The 23676-nt window shown below is 50.1% G+C and overlaps 1 protein-coding gene across 2 annotated transcripts; it reads right to left on the bottom strand.

Annotated features, from left to right (window-relative positions):
- Positions 1-297: 297 nt before the first annotated feature.
- Positions 298-23647, bottom strand: KPNB1 (karyopherin subunit beta 1). Of its 2 annotated transcripts, XM_065855966.2 has the most exons (22): positions 23461-23646; positions 23119-23177; positions 20152-20334; positions 18856-19056; positions 17486-17638; positions 16416-16475; positions 16035-16124; positions 15716-15826; positions 14619-14720; positions 13337-13561; positions 12737-12928; positions 11485-11615; positions 10263-10410; positions 9892-9963; positions 7579-7723; positions 5965-6047; positions 5259-5366; positions 4866-5009; positions 4674-4779; positions 3948-4062; positions 3251-3412; positions 298-2620 (listed from the first exon to the last, which is right to left on the bottom strand). In XM_065855966.2, coding segments are annotated over exons 1-22 (2631 nt in total). In that variant the 5' UTR covers positions 23501-23646; the 3' UTR covers positions 298-2619. The 2 variants fall into 2 exon arrangements, with proteins under 2 accessions (XP_065712038.1, XP_065712037.1); XM_065855965.2 differs by lacking the exon at positions 298-2620 and having other exon boundaries at positions 3247-3412; positions 23461-23647.
- Positions 23648-23676: the final 29 nt, after the last annotated feature.

Genomic DNA, 23676 nt, shown 5'->3' with positions numbered 1-23676 from the left:
GGATTGCACTGGATGAGCTTTCCAGGTCCCTTCAACCCCTCACATTCTGGGATTCTGTCACACTGCACTTAGAAAAGGGAAAAATAATGAAAAATAATCAGTTGTTGATTCTGTTAATTACATCTGCCAAGCAGCAAGAGCAGCTCTCAAAAACCACGTGTATAAAAGGAATAGCTGGTTTCCCCCCCCAGGCCAGCGTAACAGGGTTGATGGAAAACATCGCCCGGGTGATGCCTGAAACAAAAGCAACAAAACCCCAAGAAACAGCCCCAAAACAAAGCGCACAGACACAGTTCATTTCCACTACGGGCTCAGTGTACTTTATTCTCCCGCTGTCTACAGCTCAACAGCCACACAGGACAGAAACAGGTACCACTGAGGAATGATCAGATTTCTTCCCTCCCCAACTTCAGGAATGGCTTTTTTTTTTTATTATTATTTTTATTTTTTTTTTAATATTTAATTTTTTTTAGGAAATCCCACCCCCCACCTCCAGAAACAAAATAAAAGGCATTACTAGAAACGCGCCCCAGGGCTCCCCGTGCTGCGGAGGGGCCTGACCCTCCACACCCGGGGTTTGAGTTCTTTTATTGGTTTCTATTTCGTTTGATACACTGGTTCAAAGTCGGCGCTTCGACTGCGATCTGAAGCCAGCACTGAAAGGCACATTATCCGATACCCTGTACAAGAGTGGCTCTGGGTGCTGTGGGCAACGTAAAGGGCGTTTTCCACTGGCGCGGATCCTTGGATTGCGGGGGGAAAGGAAAGCGGGGGTCACGCAGGGTCCCCAACTGCTTTTTAAAGGAAAAACAAGGAAATATAAACGCAAACGGAAATACTGGTTGAGGTTTTCTACGCTCCCTCCCACAAGCAGCTTTTAGAAGCCCCCGCGTCCAACCGCGGGTTCAAACGGTGGTGGGAGCGACATCCGCGTTAATAGAAATGAAATGAAACGAAGCAGCCTCGCAACCCCGCGGCTCCTCCGCCCGCTTTGCCTTTCCCTCGGCCCATCGCTGGCACAAGGGGCTGCTCCGAAAGTCTTATTTAAAAGGAAATAAAAGATTTGCATCCTTCACGTGAAAATAAGACGTGGGGTGAATGGGGGAGAGGCAACCGGGGGTTCCGAGGGGCCCGTGGGGCGGTTGCTGCTCCATCAAATACAATAGAGCGTCATTAATGGGTTCCCCTTTTACTGGAAAGAGCAAGAATACAAAAGGGAAGTATTGGGGAATGTTTGACACCATTTTATTAATCTTCAACTGCAGTGGAAAAATATAACCTTTTACAAGTGCCGTCTTGTGTAAGCTCAAGTCAGTATATATATATTTTATATAAATTTCTATTTTTCCTTTTTTTTTTTTGTGTTTTTTTTTTTGTTTTTGAAGTGCAGCAAGAGACCAATACCACATTAAATCCGACCAAATAAAGAGCACAAAAAGGCCGAGCAGTTTCCAAATGGCGTTTTATCCGATTCGGTTTGAACATAGAATTTAATCCTCATTTTGCGATCCAAAATATTACCTGAAGTCTCCTTTTTTTCAACTCTTTGGCACAATTTTCGTGGGCGTTCGGGCTGCTACAGTACAAGTCAGGAGAGACCTTTCCCTTTGCGTTCTCATGCCAATTCGGAGCACTTTACGTTTGTCCTTTTATTTAAGCCTGAAATCCTGTTTGACAATTTATTTCTATTCCCTCTAACGCAAGAGTTTGCTATTTTTTTTTGTCTTTTTTGTGTGTTTTCCCCCCATTTCTACATTCACAGTTGAACAATATTAAGGAAGGAAAGGCGCTTCGATGAAACGAGATCATGAAAAGCGTCACTCGGAACGGGAGCTCTGAACATTCGTCAGTGTTTCCCTAAAATAAAAAGCCCTAAAGAGCGACTTTCCTTTTATTCTTTTATTATTTTTTTTTGTCTTTTTTGTTGTTTTTGTCTTTTTTTTTTGTCTTTTTTTACTCCTTTTTTACATCTCTTACGCTGCATCAGTAGACTGAACTCCGGTTAGTTTATGAAATGCAACAGCTAACCCTTTTTTATTTTCGCTTGCTTGCTTATTTTATCGGGAAAAGATAAACTGCAATGACTCGAAGTTGAGAATGTGGACACCGCCTCATTCACACACACTCACTCCTAGACCCAAAACCCTTCACCCCGCTCCTCCCCGGGCACATCCTGCGGCTCAGGGGGTGCCTGGAGACCCGACGCTCCGGCATCTCCCCCGTCTCCGGCAACCAACCAAAACCAAACCTCAGACCAAAAGCACCACGGTTGAACCCAAGTTTTCTCTCCCAAACTGGCCGGTGGGCGCCGGAGCGGCCGGTCCTGGCGCGGCGGGAGAAGAGACCCGGTCGTTCCCTCTCCGCGACGGTGGGTTTATCTTACGCAAACCAGTGCTCGGCTCTCGCTGGCGGCGCTGCGGCGGGATTCTCGATGTGGTGTGTTTGTCAAGCCTCACTCACTCATCCTCTCATTCCCAAGCATTCAGCATCCGTGCACACTCCTCGCTTCCGGGTTGTGTATATTTCTTTTTTTTTTGTGTGTGTGTTATTTTTTTTTGTTTGTTTTAAAAGATTGGAGATTTTTCCAGTGGGGGTCGCGGGTGTCCCGATGGTAACACATCTGCAAGCAGAAAGGGGCCGTCAACGCAATACAACACAAAACACGAGACAAAACCAGCAGCAAGCACAAAAAAAACGACTAAAAGAGAAATAATAGGGATCCTAATGAACTCCTCAAGGTGGGGCGACAAAGCTATAACAGTTTTATTCTCCTAAATACTGATATAACATCACACCCCTCGCCGCAATCTGCTTATTCTCAAATGCGCTTCAGTAGAATCAGACTCGGAGGTTCCCAAGTTGGATGGGACCCGTAAAAGAATCGAGTCCAAGTGTCTCAGGACAATCTAAAACTAAACCAGGACTAATGAGCATCACCCAGGCGCTCCCTGAACTCTGAGCAGGACTGAGGAGGCAATAAGTTTTAATTAATGGCGTTTGGGGGAGCGCGGGATCGTCCCCAAGCAGCACAGGGGACGCATTTCAGGAGCCCTCGAGTCTGCAGGTCTCACAAAACCCAAGTTCACCGTGTTTCGTGGTGTTTGTTCTGATAGATGAGACCGCAGATGGGGCTTTTTGCAGCAAAAATAACTGAGAAACAGCCTTCTAGAGAACGAGGCTTTTGGTGAAGCGCCTTGGTTTAGCCAATGCCATAATTACACAAGGTGGGTGTTGGGGTGCCGGCCCTTACCAAGCTTGATTCTTCAGTTTTCTCAGCTCTTTAGTCGCCCAGGTAGCGAGGGTTTTCGTTTTGTTCGTCTTGGATCTCCTTCCTTCAGTTAGCAGTTCATGTATCATAGGTCTAGCTTCTACTAATTTCAGGACATCTTTCCCAAAGGCTGTACACAAATCCCTGCGGAGCAACGAGAGGCTGAGCGCCGCTAACAGAGGTGCCACCAGCAAAATATCTGACTCACAGCTAATGGCCTGTTTGAAAATGCTGGATATGGTCACTAATTGCAGCAGGAGAGCTGAGGAGTTTCCTGAGATTGTGATGGAGCCCGTTCAAACTCCTGCCCAAAGACCAATCTCCCTGTCTCCATGATGTCCCCATCAGCTCCCCCTAAATGCGATCAAAAACATTAAAACGCCCTGACCCAAGTGTCTCCATACCCAGGGAATTGAGGGTGGGATGTTTTGATTTTTTAAGCCTTGAAAAAGAACATGACATCTGGAATATCTGTAACATGCACTTTCAGCTCTACCTCCCGGTTTTCACCCTGTCACTTAAAGGACTTCACCTACACAAAGCACTTCACACCTTGGCTTAAAACCCCAACGCGAGGCTGTAAAACCCCAGAAGTGACGTTAAACGCTTCAGACAGTCATAAAGCCGCAGCTTCAGATGTTAAAGCTGTTGTACGACGGTTTCTATTGACTGAACTCACCCTATCAGTCCGGCGGCGCACGCCACCACCACGTCGGTGTGATCCTCGTCCCCAGCAATGTGGTCGATGTAAGACAGGATAAATTCTACTCTGGGCTGCACCAGCATCACGTCCGCTGAAAGGAAGCGGCTTGATCAGAACGGGGTGAAATACAGTTCAAGCTACACTCTGCCCTTCAGAAGAGATTTGTCGGACGCCCCCAAACTGCCAAAATCTGGCCCCAAAGAGAAATTTGAGACAGGGAGGGGAAAAACTGCCAGAGGAGCCACAGCGAAGGCGCCAAAGCCATTCCCTGCTCATGGCAGCACAACATCGGCTCCCATGCAGGAGGGGATGAACAGGATGCGCCCATGGACGTGGAAACAGCTACAAGGATGCGCCCATGGACGTGGAAACGGCTACAGGGATGCGCCCATGGACGTGGAAACGGCTACAGGGATGCGCCCATGGACGTGGAAATGGCTACAGGGATGCGCCCATGGATGTGGAAACGCTACAGGGATGCGCCCATGGATGTGGAAACGCTACAGGGATGCGCCCATGGATGTGGAAACGCTACAGGGATGCGCCCATGGATGTGGAAACGCTACAGGGATGCGCCCATGGATGTGGAAACGCTACAGGGATGCGCCCATGGATGTGGAAACAGCTCATCCGGGCAGCGTTCGACCCATCTCCCTTTGTAGTTTCAGGCCCAGAGCCGGCGCAGTGGGATGAAATACTCACGATGGACGTTTTCCTGGTCTCCCTTCAGCCCCTGGATGATGCCGGTGTACGCTTCCAGGCAGCCCTCCCGCAGCTCGTTCAGGTAATCCACCATGTCGTAGTCGGACTGGAAAGGGCGATGGGAAAGCACATTTCAGCTGTGTGTCATCGGCCTTTCCTCATTTAGGATTTTAACGAGGGGACGTGATTTACCTTGTCGACCTGCGCCTGGGACGCCTGCTGCAGGGTGTTCAGCACGACGTCGAGGTACTTCTTAAACTCTCCTCCGATGGCAAGGGCGATATCGCCAAACACAGAGAGAATCTGAGGCTTCACGGACCTGTGGACGTTTTCATTCTGGAAGAGATTTGGGCACCATTACATTCAGCTGCTAAGGAGGGAGGAGCTAATAAATCAGGACATTTGCTTGCAATGTAAATCCTCACCCCCAATAAATTTGGATTCCATTCAAATCGTAAGCAAGATAGTTGTCAAACACGCGATCTTCAGAGCATGCCTGACACTTCTGCTTCTCCCACCTCCCACTTTCCTCTCGGCGTGCAAGCCAACTGTTACTAAGCGGCTAATGAGGAGGTAAACACTCACCCCCAGGTTCTCCAGGAGCAGCTGCATCACCTCGTCGCAAAAAGGCAAGATGTTGGATTGCAGGGCTCTGCACAAGTCCCCAACCAGCCCCACCGCAGCCAGACAGACCTGCAAACAGAACAGCACGACACCCACCGCTCAGTCAGGCTCTGCGCTCCGTCCTCAGCTGATTAGAACACCGAGCAGTCTGGGGCCATTAAACAGAGAATAACGACCCTCACACAGCTGATGAGCTCCTGCTTCGTTAGCCATTTACATCGCACAGCTGCGAAGAGCCAAGTGTGCTTTTCCAGGGGGAGGACAAGAAACCCAGGGGCAGCAAATGGACAGGGGCTTGGTTTGAACAAACGCTGCCAAATTCAGTGGCCGATGGTCTGAACACCCACCCCACCCAGGACTTGACCCTCTAATGAGAATCACAGCCAGGAGCAAACTCTGTCCTCATCAAGGCAAACTAATGTGCAGCCACTGTGGAAACACAGGTGTCACATCGATCAAGCCCTTCTGCTGAATTCAACAGGGTTTGAATTTGTGTGTACAGCCAATAATTAGAGACAAGTCTACGGGGCTGCAGGTTCAGTTTTGTCACCAGAAGCTGCGTGGGTTTGGTTTGGTTTGGTTTTGCTTGACACACGCACAACTGCTGACCACATCTGAGCAGCTGAGAACTGAGACCGAACACGGGGCCACGCGGCCTGCGCTCTACCTGGTACTCAGCATAGTTCTTCAGTCCAATGCCAAGGAACGGCTTGAAGGCATCCATGTACTTCAGGAACTCGCCTCCTAAGACTGGGCATGGAAAATATTCTAGTTAGACAAAAATCCCAAACTGCAACGTACTTGTCGGAGTTCAGCAAAACAGAAATGCCCAAACGTGGGACCCGTGTGCTCCACGGAAGCGCAACACATCGAGTCTTGTATCTGGGCAAGAACAACCCCAGGTTCCAGTATAAGTTGGGGAATGACCTATTAGAGAGCAGTATAGGGGAAAGGGACCTGGGGACAGCAGGGTGACCATGAGCCAGCACTGGGCCCTTGTGGCCAGGAAGCCAATGGTACCTGGGGTGGGTTAGAAGGGGGTGGTCAGTAGGTCAGAGAGGTTCTCCTGCCCCTCTGCCCTGCCCTGGGGAGACCACACCTGGAATATTGTGTCCAGTTGTGGCCCCTCAGTTCCAGAAGGACAGGGAACTGCTGCAGAGAGTCCAGCGCAGCCACCAAGATGCTGGAGGGAGTGGAGCATCTCCCGTGTGAGGAAAGGCTGAGGGAACTGGGGCTCTGGAGCTGGAGAAGAGGAGACTGAGGGGGGACTCATTCATGGGGATCAATATGGAAAGGGGCAGTCTCAGGAGGATGGAGCCAGGCTCTTCTGGGTGACAACCAGTGACAGGACAAGGGGCAATGGGTACAAACTGGAACACCAAAGGTTCCACTTAAATTTGAGAAGAAACTTGTTCCTGGTGAGGGTGTCAGAGCCTCGCCCAGGCTGCCCAGGGAGGTTGTGGAGTCTCCTTCTCTGCAGACATTCAAACCCGCCTGGACACCTTCCTGTGGAACCTCAGCTGGGTGTTCCTGCTCCATGGGGGGATTGCACTGGATGAGCTTTCCAGGTCCCTTCAACCCTGACATTCTGGGATTCTGTCTGTGGTTCTCACACAAAAACGGAGCATTGGTGAAAATGTCCATCTGGACCAAACTGAGATTCAAAAAACTCAATTATTTGAACACAGACCACCCTCCAGCGCTCAGAGAGGATGCTGAGACCTTCCCGACTGAGCAGACCCCTCCAAGGCAGCTGTAAAACATAGAGTTTTCACCTTCTAAACCTGAACCACGAAGCTCAAAAACTGCCCAGATTATCAGAACCAAGGCCCATCCTGACGCGCTCCAACGCCCATCTTTGCCGCTGTGATTTCTTTCAAACCAGAACAACGACCATAAAGCCACCGCTGACAAAACTCCACAAAACCACCGCAGGTCACGAGTATGAATCATGAGGAAAACATTAAATCTGCGCCGCAGCGGCACAAAGGGACCAGGTTCCCTCTGCGTGGGTACAAAGTACCAGTGGGGTGTTTTTTCCCTGCTAGAATTTGCATTGTAGCTACGTTATTAGCGGAAAACAAACCACTCATTCAGGAAACACAATCTAGCATAATCAGCCGGTCTTGGAGCTTTGCAGATGATGTGGTGAGATGCGTGAGAAGCGTGGCTCAAGAACCAAGGAAGCCTCAAGAAAACCCAGGAAAAATCAGGTTTTTTGGCATATAGTCAAAAAGAGAAGGAAGCAAAGGCCAAGCGTGCTGTGCAGCACAGGACCGACCTTCCACCAGGGTGCTGACGGCCATCAGGGCGTCCTCCTGCACGCCGCCTGATCCTGCCGTGCTCTGGAACATCCTCAGCAGCGAGGCCATCACCACGTCTGAGATCTGCAGAGCGTCCTGGTGCTGCACCTTCCGCAGGACGTTCTGGTGGGGACAGACAAAGACATGGGGGTTATTTCCACGGCCGCGAGGTCGAATCGCGCCTTCGCGCTGCTGAAAATGCGGCTGCTGGGTGAACGGGGCTGCTGCAGAAATGTGCTTTGTCAGGCGAGTGCGATGTTTGAGCTGCATTCCGTTTTGCAGCTACAGAATGAGCTGACTTCACCTTTCCTGCTGCATAGGCTGTTCTCCAGGCTTTCCATTTGTGAGCTGGCATTAAACGTGACCAGCTCAAACTCGGGCCTGTGAAAAAGCCCTTTTCCATCACCGCCATCTCTTACTGCCAAGTGTGGGCTGCACGGAAGCTTTGCTTCTAAACACTGATTTAAACTTCAGAAATATGACATAACAATGTCCTTACTGCAGTCAAACCTCTCCTACAGAGACGAACGGGAATAAATTAACTTAGAACTAATGCAAAGTGGGTTTACAGGAACGTGTTTAGCACTGGGGGGTTTGAAATATTGATTTTTGGAGAGAGTAGTGTAGGGGAAAGGGACCTGGGGGTCCTGGGGACAGCAGGGTGACCATGAGCCAGCACTGGGTCCTTGTGGCCAGGAAGGCCAATGGTACCTGGGGTGGGTTAGAAGGGGGTGGTCAGTAGGTCAGAGAGGTTCTCCTGCCCCTCTGCTCTGCCCTGGGGAGACCACCCCTGGAATCTTGTGTCCAGTTGTGGCCCCTCAGCTCCAGAAGGACAGGGAACTGCTGCAGAGAGTCCAGCGCAGCCACCAAGATGCTGAAGGGAGTGGAGCATCTCCCGTGTGAGGAAAGGCTGAGGGAGCTGGGGCTCTGGAGCTGGAGAAGAGGAGACTGAGGGGGGACTCATTCATGGGGATCAATATGGAAAGGGGCAGTCTCAGGAGGATGGAGCCAGGCTCTTCTGGGTGACAAGCAGTGACAGGACAAGGGGCAATGGGTGCAAACTGGAACACAGGAGGTTCCACTGGAAGATGAGAAGCAACTTTTTCCTGGTGAGGGTGTCAGAGCCTGGCCCAGGCTGCCCAGGGAGGTTGTGGAGTCTCCTTCTCTGCAGACATTCAAACCCACCTGGACACCTTCCTGTGGAACCTCAGCTGGGTGTTCCTGCTCCATGGGGGGATTGCACTGGATGAGCTTTCCAGGTCACTTCAACCCCTAACATTCTGGGATTCTGTGAGGACACGTGTGCTGTGTCATCCAGCACATCCCAGCGAGCAGAAGCAGCCCAGGTGAACACCTGAGCTTCACCCACGCTCTGCCCATCCCTTCGAGCACGAGAATCACAGCACGCAGCTCTGATCTACCCTGATTCAAAATAAACCTGCAAAAGGGAAAGGCTGATTCCTCAACCTGCAGGAAAAGGCTCCGTTTCCCAGGCTAATGGGAACAGAAGAAAAACTGCAGAGAACAGGTGACACCACCCAACAAAGGGATTAATCTGAGCAGAGACTCTGCTCTGCTTCTGGTTCAGATTACACAATACTCTGCTACACCTCCAGAATAAAACGCTCCTTTCTTCTCCAAGTACACGGAGCTGCGTTGATGCTGAATCTATGTCTATTACAGAGATCTAAAGCAGCGCCTTGAAGCTGTTAATAAGCTTGGTTAATAAGTTAATACAGCACAGTAAGACCCTTCCTGCAGCGCAAACAGCAAAGCTTCAATATCAAAAATCAGGAGGGCCTGATCAATCTCCTGAGTGATTTTTGGGGAAAAAAGTGGCTGTTTTCAGCAGACTTGGTAGGAGTAAGCAAGGAACTGAAACACTGGCACTCTGAGCCACACAGGCTGTTCATTACCAGATGTTTAATTTCAAGGACACTCAGTGCGTTTTAATTAGTGCCATTTTAAATAAGAACACCAACCACAAGAGGCAGATGAACGAATTAAAGCCGTTACGGGGTTTTTTTTTGTCGGTGCCAACCGAAGCGATTGTTCAGCCAACACCAGAGCTCATCAGAAAGCACACACCACCTCTAACACACTGCAAACGGTGGTTTTTATTCATATTGCCCTAAATTTTAGAAGCTGTACTCTACTGGCGCCTTCTGAACCCTGTGTCACCTCCCACGCGTCAACTGGGCCACCAGATCCAGTTTCCTCATCCAGATCTCATCACCAGCCCTAAAACCGCCTCTTCCCCACGACCACGAACCCGGGAGATGGGAACTCACCTGTAGAGTAGCGCAAAGAAGAGATTGGAGATCGTTGAACTGGATTCTGTCGGATGTGCTCTGGATATGAGACTGAAAAAGAAGAAACCCCGTGTGAAAAGCCTGAGTCACAGTTCATGCAAACCCAGCGGTTCTGACTACGAGCTCCAGAGCTTCAGTTTATATAGTTGTTTCTTCAAATGTAAGGCAAGAGGTTCTGTTTAGAAGCTTAATGCATCTACCTAGCTATAAAAATAAAAACCCACTGTACCATAATATACGCAGTCAGCACCAAAACTCATTTTTCAGACTAAGCCGAAGCACAACAACATCTCAGCTGTTCGGTTTGCTTAAACCCGCCTGCACCGTGGGTTTAAACTGGGCTTTCCTACCTCCATCTGCAGCACTTGCTGGAGCCGCTCCATGATGACCAGGGTCGTCTTCTGCACGGCCGGGTAACAGTCCTTGGCACTGTTCTTCACGATCTCCATCAGAGACTCATACGCAGAACTCCTCAAGTTATTCTGGTGTCCGTCAGGTCTGTAACAGAAGGAATATATTTGCAGTTCCCAGTGCTCAGGCTTGCTTAGAAACAGACTATTCTTTTTTAGTAAACCGGTAACGGCTCACTTTTAGTGTTGTGATAAGCAGAAGCACTTGCATTCCGCTTCCCAAGGCTTGAAATTTGTGAAGCCGCTTTTGGAATATTTTTTCCTTTCGCTATTAATAATGAGTTCCAATAGTTTCGGTCGCTGGCAGCAAGTACAGGAACAGAAAAAGCCTCAAACCGCGTCCTGCCAGGTGAGCAGCACACATCGCTGCCTCCGACACCAACGAGGGCGTTAGATCTGAACTAAAGAGCCGAGATCTGCGCTGACTGATGGGGTTCAGAGCCTTAAGCCCGACCCTGCACTTGTGGTTGGGTGTAAACGAGACGGGAAGAGTTTAGACTTTGAGCCGTTGAGACAGGGACACCACTGAAGCAGCAAAAGGCTTCAACCGGTGACTGAGCTGATCCAAGGATTGAACTCTGAGCTGTCAAGATCCACGCGACCTTCAAGGCAAAGCACGAGCTCCAGCATTACCCTGATTTTGGCATCTGCAGAACTGAGAAAATATTTTGCCTCGTCTATTTATGTTTCAGCTTAGCGGGGAAAAGGGCGGTATCCAGCCTAACTGGGTCCTCGTCTCCTCCGGGAGCACCTGGATGTAATGCTACGGCAACAACCGCGGCATAAAACAATCAGGGTAAAATGAACCCTTCGATACGCAGATTTCTAATGATGCCTCGCTGCAATCCTGATTATTCAGCGGCCTTGAAGAGCCTCACGACCACCGTACAAAGACGTGCACGGTCCTAAACTGTGTTGAGACCTCGAGGTAAAGAGGGAAGGGAGATTCTTGGAGGAAACACCAGACTTACTAAAAGCAGATATGGACAAAATACTGAGAAATTATTCTGTGTGAAAAGCTTTCTTCCTGTGGATTAGCATTCTGTATTCCACGGGACAACAAAAAAACCACGGTTCTGATAAAACACCATTCAGATCTAAACTGCAAGAGGACCAACAGCCTCAAGTAATAAAAAGAAGCTGGTTACGGGTTTAGCGTTACCTGTCTGCGGTCTCCAGCAGTTTCTGAACTATGAGCTCAAACGATGAGGACAAGCAGTAGGTTGCTGGTTCTTCCTGATCATCAGCTACATCTGCAGCTTCGTAGGCGGCTTCAGCGAGACTTGAGAAGGCCTGAAACACAGAACAACCATCGCTGTTACAAGTTCACCCTCACAAGTCCAGAAATGTCTATTCCAACCATTTTCAGGCTGACAGAACAAGCCTAAAAAGCTCCAAATGTGTGCAGGATCAACTCTGGTTCAACAGTGGTGAAAACTTCCAAGATTTAAAATACAAATATCTACACGGCGTTGGTGTTAACCAGCAGCTGTTAAAAATCAAACCGAATAACAGCACATGGCTTGGACCTTGTGGGGGTGATCAGCACTGTCACAAGTTAAACCCCGGGTTGGACACGGCTGCTCCAATTCCCAACCCTGAGCGATTGTAACCGCTGAGATCCGGGTGGATTAGAGGAGTTGATTCTCACTTCAGTCTGCAAACACAATGCAGTCATCATCTGCAGCAGACAAAAGCCACAGCTACATGGACTTTTGCCAGGATCAAGCCTCTGCGCTGAACCAGAAGCCTTCAAACCTCTGGAATACTAAGAGAATAAATTCTGTCACTTCTAAGACTTGTTTTGACATGCAAATACTCATCTCCAGCTCAATTCCTACTGAGAAGCTCTCTTAAAAGGCAGCAAGGGACACATCCTCTTTACAGCGGCAATCGGATGTGCAGCAGACACAAGCGAAGTTACAAACCAACCCAAGGGACTGCGGCTCTGCGAGCGAACAAAGCAGCCTCACGCTCCTCGGTTTGGTCCTGGAACCACTGCAGAAGCAGGTTTAGGGGTTGGGAAACAATATATCTCATGTCTCCCTTAAGACTGAGGTGACAAATCCAGCTGTCCCCAAGAGGAAAGTGCAACGCCAGTGTGTCTTTTCTAAGCAGCTACCACACCTGGCATCAAGGACATTCCCCACAGTGTTTTCAAACTAAAGGCAGCTTCTACCCTCTGTGAATATCAGCATTTTTCTCCTTAAAATCCATTTCTTCCTTTATTCTTTCCTACCAGAGCCACAGAACAGACCTGAGGTAAGTTCAGTGTTAATAAGTTGTGCGTGCGGGATGACCAAGCCACGAATCGCCTCTGAAACCCCTTTAGGTGTGCGAGTATACATACGTATGTGCGTATATATTTGTAAATATGCGTGTGTATGTTCATATACGTAACACGAGCCGCGTACCCAGCAAACGTTGGAGGCCACGCGGGGCTCAGCGCTCAGCCCCTCCATCAGACACTGCAGCAGCGGCGCCAGGTAGATGTCGTTGATGGCGGCTTCGGGGAGCATCTCGCAGATCCTACCCACGGTCCAGGCCGTCGTGTCTCGAACCACCACGCTGGGGTCCTTCATTAGCTCTATTAAAGTCGGCATCGCCTAGGAGAGAATCACAGGCAGGAGAAAGGCGTGATCCTATGTTGTGTATGGAAATATTATGAGTTTGCCAGCGTTTCTGGTATTAGTGGATTCCCTAAATGTTAAGGTTGGATTGGGGAGGACAGTCTAGATTCAGTTAGGCCCTTGCCCTTGTATTTTAAGACTCATAAAGTTATTTCCCAGGTGAACGAGTTCAAAATTTCTGGCTCCAGATGTGTCCTGCACATCTCCGTGATTCAGACCCATTGTCTGCCCTTGGTTTACCCAATTTCTCTAAAATACTATAAAAAAGTGGCATCCTTTTGCTTTTCCACAGATTAAGGACAATGCGCAAAGCAGGAATCCTCCTCCAAATAAATCAGGAAGCTTTTGTCCTACAAGACTCCAAGAAAACCCACCGAATCCTACCTGTATGACTAGTGGTTTGAGCTGGTTTGGCTCTGGTCCTTCCAAAATGCACCCAAAAGCCATCACAGCCGCATCTCGGTATCGCCAATCTGGGTTTTTAATGTGTTCTTTAATAAAGGGCAGCACGTGAGGAACAATGTCGTCTTCGCAGCAGGTGGCCAGGAGCATGAGGCAAACTCCCGCCGCTTTGCAGGGGTTCCAGTCGTCATCGTCGTCGTTTTCATCCTACGAGAAGAGCATCCCCGGTCAGTCTGGGGGGGGAACATCCCACTGGATTTACTGCAGGTAACATCGTCGCCTTATTACCCGGTGTTCTATTTAGAAATTAATTCAGGTCTGGAAGCACCGGCTGCGTCTCTGGCAGAGAAGCAACCTGAGTTACCAGCATCCTCTGTACCTTCCCATCCTTACCTACACCTCCTACATCTCCCAAGCTGCTCCTCTCTCATCCAGGCTGACTTTACCCTTTGATCCATCCCATTGCCTCACGGAGTAGCCCGCTGTACCAGTTAAAAAGCTCTTTCCCATCTCAGCCACTTCCAGATTCCTTTGAAGCTGTGTACCTGCGATCCTCTGATCTTTATCTTTCCTGTTCTAACAAACGCTCTGGAACCTCCTGCAATTTAACTCCCCACATCTAAGTGGCCAGCAATACAAAACTAATAGGGAAGCAATTCCCTGGATTCGCTAAGAGCACCAAGCACTTTCCCAGCTTGTTGCAATAAGCCAAATGAACTCCATCCTGTATGGCTTAATTAACAGCTTTATTTTATAATTAGACCTACTGTAGCAAGTGATTCTATTAATTCTGATTAGACTGTGAAGCACAGTCCAAACAAGTCCTGTGAAGTGCTTAATAGGTACTAAATAAACATGGACTTCACAGTTCAAGAAGTAAAGCTCAAGAAGTCCAGCAATTGGATCACCAGTGACGCAGAGATTGGTTTCAACTTCACGAACATTTCGTTAGGAACACAGATAACCACCCAACCTCTTCAGAACCCATAAATACAAGCATGTGCTAAGAGAATTCAGCATCGGAACGGCACCGTGTGCAGTCTCAGTCTCAGTCCCAAAAATCGATGCATCATCCCATCAGAGTGGTGCATGGTGTCTCATCACAGACCGAGGGCTGCGACCGGTGTGCTCATCACAAAACCCATTCCGAGCCACCCGAGGGACCCACAGCACATCAAGAAATCACCTGCGCAAGGGAGCATTGACTGCCGGCCCAGGATTTGAAAGTGGGTGTAATAACCTATATTTTTGCCATGCAACTCACCTGTTTCGTTAACGTCTGTGTTAGGATCGGGACCAAATACTGTAGCGCTCCCTTTGCGTAGAATTTGCTAGTGTGCTCTGGAGGCCGCCCTTGCTCTGCTGCCTGGAAGAAAAGGTTACAAATGATCCTCAGTGGTTCTGAGTGACGAACTCCAAATCCTCATTTGTGCGCCTTCCTCCCCTTCCCAACACCAGCTTCGAGTTACCACGACACACAGGAACGTCAAGGACAACCAATCCCAGCTAGATACTCAATGAGCAATTTCAATTTGCCATTCTGCACATGTCTAGAGCCCCTCCTCATACAAATATACATAACTGCAAACTGAAAATATTTATAATTAACAAGTGACCCTGAGCAGAAGTGGCAAAAGGTCTTCAGCATATAACCGTGCTGCTGACTGTCCTTTTATCCTTGCTATCCTTGCTTTTTTGGGCACTCAACATAAATATATATTTAGCTGCTTTTAAAGATGGATATGATTCATCTAGAGCCCTTCGAAGTTTAAGCTATTATTGATGTCTGCAGCTAATTTATGCAAACAGCATCTGCATGCAGAACAATACCCCAAATTCATCTCCAGCCCCATCCACTGCAAGGGATGATTTCATTTCATCCCATCATTTTACACTTAACTCATAAATAATGTATTACATAGAACATGATCAACTTTTTTGTGCACTGGGGTAGGGCTGAGTCCACAACAGACCCCAGGAATCCTCTGTGTCAGCATCCATGAGGCCTCTAAGGCAGCAACTAACTCAAGAATGGTCCATATATCAACATAATCCAAGATGCCGCCTTAATGAAGCAACAGCTCAAAGATTTTAATGATACTTAGAAGTATACTGTGCCTAGTATAGGTGCTTAACACACATTTAGGTTCCAGGAGTAGTTTTGGAAGGCTAAAAAGGAATCAGGCAGCTGTCACGTCCCGTTTGCAGAAAACCAGTGTTCATGTGCCACATACTCAAGCTACACTAAAACTAAAACAGAGGCTAAAAACACAACGTGGGAGGGTTTCCAGACACCATTTCAATGTTGCCAAACAGACCATCACGGGCAGTCACCGCTTTTCAGCATCATTCGGGTCTCACCTCCGAGGCCTCGATGGCCAAGTCCATCTCCTCATCGCAGACGTTGGACCAGAACTCGATGCCCTGCAGAGCCACCTCATCGATGTCGCTTTTCATCGCTTCAATTGTTATCTTCAGAAAGACAAAAGAAAGGAGGATGTCTCAACAAGCTATTTCTCCTGAAATACGTGCCCAGACTTTCGGCCAATCGGTAGGTGGTTGGTACGAGATTTAAGACTCTGAAACCGGATGCCACGCGAGTTGAACTTTTCCTTTTGGGTTAGGACAAAGGAGTGCAGGAAGATCTGATTAACTATAGGAGAGAAATCCGAGTACTCACAGCAAAAAGCGCAGGGCCCATGTACGTCTCCATATACTGATAATAAAGGGACATTATCTTCACCAAATTCTGTAAGGCAGCCACTCGTACCTGTCGGGGTAGGAAATGGATCAAAGATGTGGCTTTTCTGAGCGCTGTAGCCCACTGCAGACCGATAACCCCCTTTCTGCTCATTTAGTTCACTCCACACCTAATGAGATTTCTCACAAGAGACATAAACCCTCTGAGTAGTTGAATACTTCTAACTTTAAGTATAAAACTCATTTTGTTTGAGTACTTCGATACGCACTGATCATTTAACAGATTATTGCTTATTTCATGTCGCATTTCCCACCCATTTGCCACCTTCCCCAGAAAAACCAACCATTTCATTCCACTCACCCTTGTATCTGGACACTGCGTTGCTTCACAGACTACTTGCATAATAAAGTGCCTTTCAGACTAGAAAGGGAAATAAAAGAACATTAGAAGCGCCTCACAAAAGCATTCAAGGTTTTGCAAGCCTTCCTATGGAGGATTTATTTTGAGTCTGGACTGATACAATCCCTCATGCAGCATTTGTAAAGATCAAGGAACAGTACAGGTTACTATTCGCTGCAGTATTTGAAATAATTTCTTCCCCCAAATGGGAATCTCAAGCTCAGGTGTCTAAAAAGACAAAGATCCTGCTGTTTCCTGAATCACTGCAACAATTGCTTCAAGAAACCTCAAAGCTCAGGACATACATTTCTTGAGGGGCAGCACCTGGATACTCAAATTTCATAGGGAGATTTATGGCCAGGCTATTTACAGTGGAGAACCCAACAGAAATACGGGCTGGACGGATCATGCACCTCCCAGCCCAAATCCTGACGGACTCTGCTTGATCCCCATCAACACCGATTGACCAGGGAAAGTTTCCATTACAAGAGCTTCTACACTGAAGGTTCAATATTAACTCCTCCTTCCCCAAACTCCCCTGGTAGAGACCTGAGCACAGACTCAGGCCGAGAAGTAAAAGAAAAATCAATAGTTGTGTTGGTTCTGAACAGGATCGTGTTTTGAGGCCCATTTTGAAGACTCCCAGGCCTTCCTCCCCCAACAATTTTCCGAGGGAAAGTTAAATCTGGATGGCTGCCACAGTACTTGAAAGAAAGTGCTGAGCCAAGCTTGTCCTCTTCCAGCAGCATTACAGAGCAGTTTGATTAGGGAACAGAGCATCTAACAGGCTAAACTCTACGGTCACGTTCAAATTCATCCCGAAAAACCTCAACGATGCTTCCTTTCCCACTGATGAACCTCTGGAGATTTCCACAGCATTTCCGCATCACAGCAAGAACGTGCCGGATTGACAGAGATGAATCCCAGTCTCAGTTGTGACATAATTATGCATCAAAACTCAGCGTGGTGCATGATGTCTCATCACAGACCGCGGATCCAGCCCTTTGTGGTTTAGGTTGGGTCCCGCTCACCTCTTTGTCGAAGTTTGCTTTGGTGAACTCCAGCGAGTTGAGGAGCGCGTTGGTGGCCGCCAGCTTCACGTTGTTGCTGGGCTCCTCCTTCCTCATCCCCTGGATGATGGCCGTCAGGATCTCGTTGGATTTGTCCTGAAGCTGCTCTGGATCCTAAAAGAAACATCAATAAAGTTATTTGCCAGCTGAACAGCTTTATTTTAAACACCCACTCAGTCCAATCCCAAAATCCACAAACAGAAGTTTTAAGACATTAAGGCCAAGAAGCCCCTTTGTACACCAGAAGAAATACAAGTACATTCATACACCATCGTGCCTTTACAGCTCCTGGGACAGGAAAGACCGAGCTGAGCACAAATACTGCACATTCAAGCCATAAATGCCAAATAAACTCCACTGTTTCCAATACGCTTCAGACTACTTGATGTGATTCAATCAGCACATTAAGAACCTGATTTCCAGTTGGTTTATACCCTGGGCAGAGGTCAACGCCAGCAGCTGCAGTGGAGGTTCTTATTGGTCAAGTTGCCAATCGTTTGTAGATACAGAGCAAAATTACATTGCCCAAGCAGCAGTGAGCACTGTTGAGCACTCGAGGCTTAAAGAATAAAACTGAGCACATAAAGATTAACTTTGTGGTGAGTTTAAAGGTAAATAACTGTATTTACAGCAGAATTTATCCAGCAGTAGATCCTCAAACTACATCACAAACTGTGTCACAACATGACTGAGAGTACAAAACTCTAAGAGGGAGCTTGGCTACAAAATGCCCGACCAGAAAGCTGGGGCGTCCCAAAATCTCGAGGCCAAGGACTTTCACGGACCTGCAACCAAGCCATCGAACCCAAGATTCCTCCTCCTGCCTCACTACTCAGATGACACGCGGGGTTTTTGCAAGCGATTCACAGATATTTGCTGCAACCAATACTGTAAACTATGCTGCTAAAACCACGAGATCTTTTGTAGAAGGTGCCTCAGAGCTGAGTATTCTTGAGTCAAAAATTCCTAAATTAAGGATATGGAGACTCCTCACACAAGATGAAGGTGTTTGTCAGGTTTCTCCGACATGGAATCAAACGCTTGTGGTTCATGTGTAACATCTCACACAACCAAATGTTCAGCTGCAGTTTTATCACAGCACCTCTCACTGTTATATGATCCCAGCGACCTATAGACTTAAATCTGCACCTTAGTAACAATGACCTGGATTTGTGCTGCTTCCAGACATCGTCCTCGTGTTTCCCACTGGCACAGAGAAATTCACCGGACAGGAGGTGAAAGACAACATCAGGAAGGAAAAGGTGCTGGGGAGAGGCTGGGGCAGCACTCGGATAAACCCATCAAAACAAACCCGTTTGAAATGTACTCACAATGTCCTGGCAGATGTAGCCGATGGCCTCCAGCGTGGACTCCTTCATGTGCTCGGTGCTGTGCTGGTTGGTGACATTGGCGACCAGCTGGGGGATGAGCTCGGGCCACTGGTTCATGGGGATCTCAGCGCAGGCGATTCCGGCCACGCACTGGGATGCTGAGCTGGGCCGGTACGTCTCTGTGCCCAGCGTCTGCAAAACCTGCCGAGACAACAACCCCACATCGCTGGGCATCAGCGACTCGACAAATGGGCACCAATTTCCTACCCAAGCGTTTGCTCGATGTTATTCCAAACACTTTGTATTTCCAAATGAGGCCACGCACAAATGATGATTGAAATGAACGCGGTCGCGCTGCCCCTGTTGAGGAAGCGAGACCCAGCACACATTTGTGCCGCATCCTCTGGATCCCGCACACAACGCGACGCGCACCGATTCACCCAACACTCCCCACTCGGGGTATAAAGCAAAACTGGGAACACTAAATTTGCAGTTAAAATAAATCCACTCCCCAAGATAGGGATCAAATAATTCTCTTTTGTTTTAATTGCAATCAATCAGAAAAACTCTATTTTTGTATATGTCAATAGCATTGTATTAAAAAAAAATAACAGGGGGAGTGGTATTTGTTTCAGCGTTTCCAGTTAAAAGCCTTCATTTTCCATATATCCACTTAAATACTGTACTGTCAATCATATAACCCTGTGGACACCCAAGTGTGTCTTTATTCCCAATAGCCAAAAACCATTACGCCACCAGTTCTGCCATGGCGATTCCTGAATTTCACCCATCACAGAGCACAAGAGCCCTCAGGTGAAGTTCCCATCCGTGCGAAAATTTAAAGATATGATTTCCTATTTGGAACTTGGAAATTCTGGACCATATTCTACCCTTGAAATTTGCCAATGGTGCAAACGCGTGTGTTCAGACTTGGAGGATGATTACAGCGTATTGATGTGGATTGTGATGTTTGAGTATCAGAAAAGGGCAACACCAACCCTGTTATAGTCACCAGTGGGGAAATCACATCCAACCACACCAGACTGCGCAGAGGCTGCTTGTAAAAGCATTTACCGGTGTGAATTTAAAAGCAGTAGCCTCATAGTTGTTTTTTCCCTAATAATTCTAAGATAAAATATGTCACAAGCAGCAAAGCACCCAAGCAAGTGTACGATGTTCCTGGTCTTGTGAAAACGAGCGGCCGTGCAATGGAAGATGCATCAGGTGGAAAAGGATGGACAAGACGTTCACCCTGTGAGAAAACGGGCAGAGAGGCCCCAAAGTCCCCCGACTTACGTAGTTCTTGACCTCCCTGCGCGCGTTGGCGTCGATGGCGAGCCATCGCTGCTGGTACTGCGCCTTGATGTCGGGGTCCTTGGACGTCAGCGAGTTCTTGATCTGCAGCCCCGCCGCCACTCGCGCCACTTGGCTGTTGCCGGGGTTGGCCAGGACACGCGACAGCTCCACCAGGAAGGTCGGCTGGGGACAGAGGAGCCATCAGCACCATGAAAACATCAGGGACAAAACCCCATTCCCCACAAAACCCGAGCGGGACTCGCTGCGGCTCCATCTCCAGCAGCAAATCGCCACCGCCGCGGCTCTATCCCCAGATTACGGGCGTTAAGCTCCTAATTAGAACCGCTGGAAAGCGCCGTAAGTAGCATTGACTTTGCCGGATATTTTTCCAGCTTACTCCAGAGACCGTTACCTTCCGTGCTCCTGCCTGCTTTAAGTGTTCCTTTAAATAAACCGCCCAGATACGTATTTTCGGGATGGGTGAAGAGCAAAACTCTCTGCTGCTCGTTCCCTTGCTCCGAGGCGAACACCAAGACTATAACCTAACGCAGGAATTGTCAAAATGTGAAATCAGATGCTCCTCTGGCGCGTTACAAGGAGGTTTGTAAGCTTATCAATTCGTTTCTCTGCCATCAAAGGTGCGCGGACATACGCAAAGATTCACCCCCCCCCCGCCCCGCAAAAAAAGCACGGACATGGGGATAAAAATACCCGGCATCTGCGCCGCTTGTTTTAGGCAAGGAATTAAATCCTTTCCTGATCTGAGGGCTTTGCTTTTCCAAGACGCAGCCGAAGTTCGGGCAGCGAAGTTTCTCCTTTCGCTGCCTCCACGGAGCATTTTGCCTCCTAGAAAACCTTTCTAGGACCAGGGGAAACGGCTGCCGTGTGTTCAGAACCATCCCCTGCCCAGCATAAAACTGGTTTAGCCGAAAACGTTGCACGTTCAGATACGTGGGACCCATTGCTGGAACCTCTGAGAACTTCAGGTACGTGGAAAGCTTTTTGGGCACCAAACTGATGAGTGTAAGCCAGAGATGCTCCGAAATCTTAATGCAATAGACAAAACCCCTACAAATATACCGCGAACCCACTTCCCAACCATCGGGGTTGCTCATGTTTTATCCACCGAGTGTATTAAAAGTGAGGAACCGTTCAAAATAAGTTCACAGGGCAAAATATAAGTGTTGCCACCACCTTTGAGGAGATGACCGTACCGAATTCAAAGGTGAAGGAGCCTCCTTGGATTTCTCACTCATAATTTAGCAAAAAACCCCACTTTTTTGTCTTTATGTGGAGCTTTAAGAATAATTCTAGCTAAGAACGAGAAGCATTTCAACCTTCCAGGCTTGAGGCGCAAAGCAGACACACGCAACCTCAGCTCTCACACCTACAGAAGTGTCAGAAAAGGCTCTAAATTAACGGTGGGAGGAGGAGGAGGGGATGAGGAAGGACGAGCTGCTGTGTGGCTGCATCTCCATCCACCACACGGAACATCCTGCATCTCACTCCCTTCTCATCCATCCCGAACCCCAAATCATCGCTCCCCCGCAAGGCCGAGCCTTAAACTGCTCCTAAAGCCCTTCCCAACGTTGAACCGCTCTGTGTCCCCATCCCACGCGCAAACCTTTAGTCCCAGCTCAAGCTGCGCCGCCCTGACCCGGCTCTCTCAGTAGGTATCAAAAAACCCTTGAAAAACCAGCAGATCCCTCGGATCTTTGAAAAGCCCGAAACCCAGAACCACAGCTTGAGCGCATCACCCCGAAATACTTCACATAACACGGCCCGGGAGGCTCCGATCGAAACAGGGGGGTCCTGAGACTGAATAAACAGCAATTCGGAGAAAAACCCGACATTTCGCGCAAAGGTTCCGTTAGTCCTGATTCCGAGGGACGCTTCGCACACCCCGAAACGCAGCAACGTCAGTAAAGACTCCGCCACTTTCCTGGTTTGCACCACTGGATGCAACTGCTTCAGAAAGCGAAAGATGATGGGTTTTTGACAACTACACTGCAAAAATGCTGGGAGCAGACACTGGGAGAGCCCAGGGCCACCAACAGCCTTTGTGAGAGCCCAGGGCCACCAACAGCCCTCCCGGGGCCACCAACAGTCCTCGTGAGAGTCCAGCACCACCACCAGCCCTCCCAGGACCACCAACAACCCTCATGAGAGTCCAGGGCCACCAACAGCCCTTGTGAGAGCCAAGCGCCACCACCAGCCCTCCCAGGGCCACCAACAGCCCTTGTGAGAGCCCAGTGCCACCAAGAGCCCTCCCAGGGCCACCAACAGCCCTTGTGAGAGCCCAAGGCCACCAACAGCCCTCCCGGGGCCACCAACAGCCCTTCCCTGTGCAGACACAGAGCAGCAGCAGCAGCTCCAAGCCTTGACTAAGCATCAATCGCACTCCCTCCCCCTACCGAGTCCCACTTCCCCGCCCTGCGCATGCATGAGATGCGGGTTTTGCGGTTTTTTCCCTCCTTTTTTTCTTGCTTTTGCCTCTTTATTCGAATTTTAAGGAGGCCACGGGGAGGAGCCCGGGCGATGCCCCTGACCTCCCCTGACACCCCTTTCTCAGGCCGGGGCTGCTCAGGCGCTCCCGTCCCACCCCAGCGGAGGGTGCTGGGGCCGATGGCGGTGCCGGGGGGGGCGGTGTTGCCGGGATGGGCCGATGGGGGGGCCGGGATGGGCCGGCGGGTCGGGCGGCGCCCGGGGCAGCGATGGCCGCGGCCGCACATGGCCCGCAGCCGCTCCCGCAGCCGGCACCGCCCCCTCGCCCGGCGCCGCGCTCCCATTGGCCGCCGTGAGCAAAAGCCGCGCTGCTATTGGCTGGGAGCAGCGGCCGGGCGCGGGCAGGGTAGGCTGCGCTCCATGGCGGTTCGGCCTGACCGGGCGGGGCGGGGGGGGGGAGGGGAGCGCCCGCCGCCGTTCCCGGCCTGTTCCCCGCCGCCCCCGGGCCCGTTTCCCGCTCACCAGGTTCTCGATGGCCGCCTGCTCCAGGAACTTCTGCGCCGCCTCGAGCTCGGAGCGGTCTGCGGGGAGGAAACGCGGGGGGAACCGGCGTCAGGCAGCGGCTGCGCGGGGCCCAACCGCCTGGGCCGGTGTTACCGCGACCCGGTTCCCACCCCCCTCCGCCCCGCTCCGGTTCCCACCCTCCGGCCCAGCCGCCCCGCCGCCTCCCCCACCGCCGCCCACGCCCTCCCGGGGCCGCCGCCTCGGTCGCCCCAGGGGTGCGCGGCCCCCGCCCCGCCCGGCCCCGCCGGGCCTACCCGCCGTTCCCGCTCCCTCCCTCAGGCCGCGCCGCCCGCGCCCTACCCGGTGAGACCGTCTTCTCCAGGATGGTGATGAGCTCCATGGCGGCGGCGTGGCGGCTCCGGCGCCGGCGGAGGGAGGGGGGGAAGCGGGGCGGGCCGGAGGAGGGGAGGGAGGGGAAGGGAGGAACGCCGGGGCCTGCCCCGCGGAGGCGGCCGAGGGTCGGTGCCCGCGCTGGGCCCGGTGGGGGCGGCGACGGCTCCCGGTGCAGCGGGCGGC

This window comes from Patagioenas fasciata, chromosome 22 (genome assembly GCF_037038585.1).
Source record: "Patagioenas fasciata isolate bPatFas1 chromosome 22, bPatFas1.hap1, whole genome shotgun sequence".
NCBI lineage: Eukaryota > Metazoa > Chordata > Aves > Columbiformes > Columbidae > Patagioenas > Patagioenas fasciata.
Note: the sequence above shows the minus strand (reverse complement) of the source record. Positions and strands in the feature narration are given on the sequence as shown.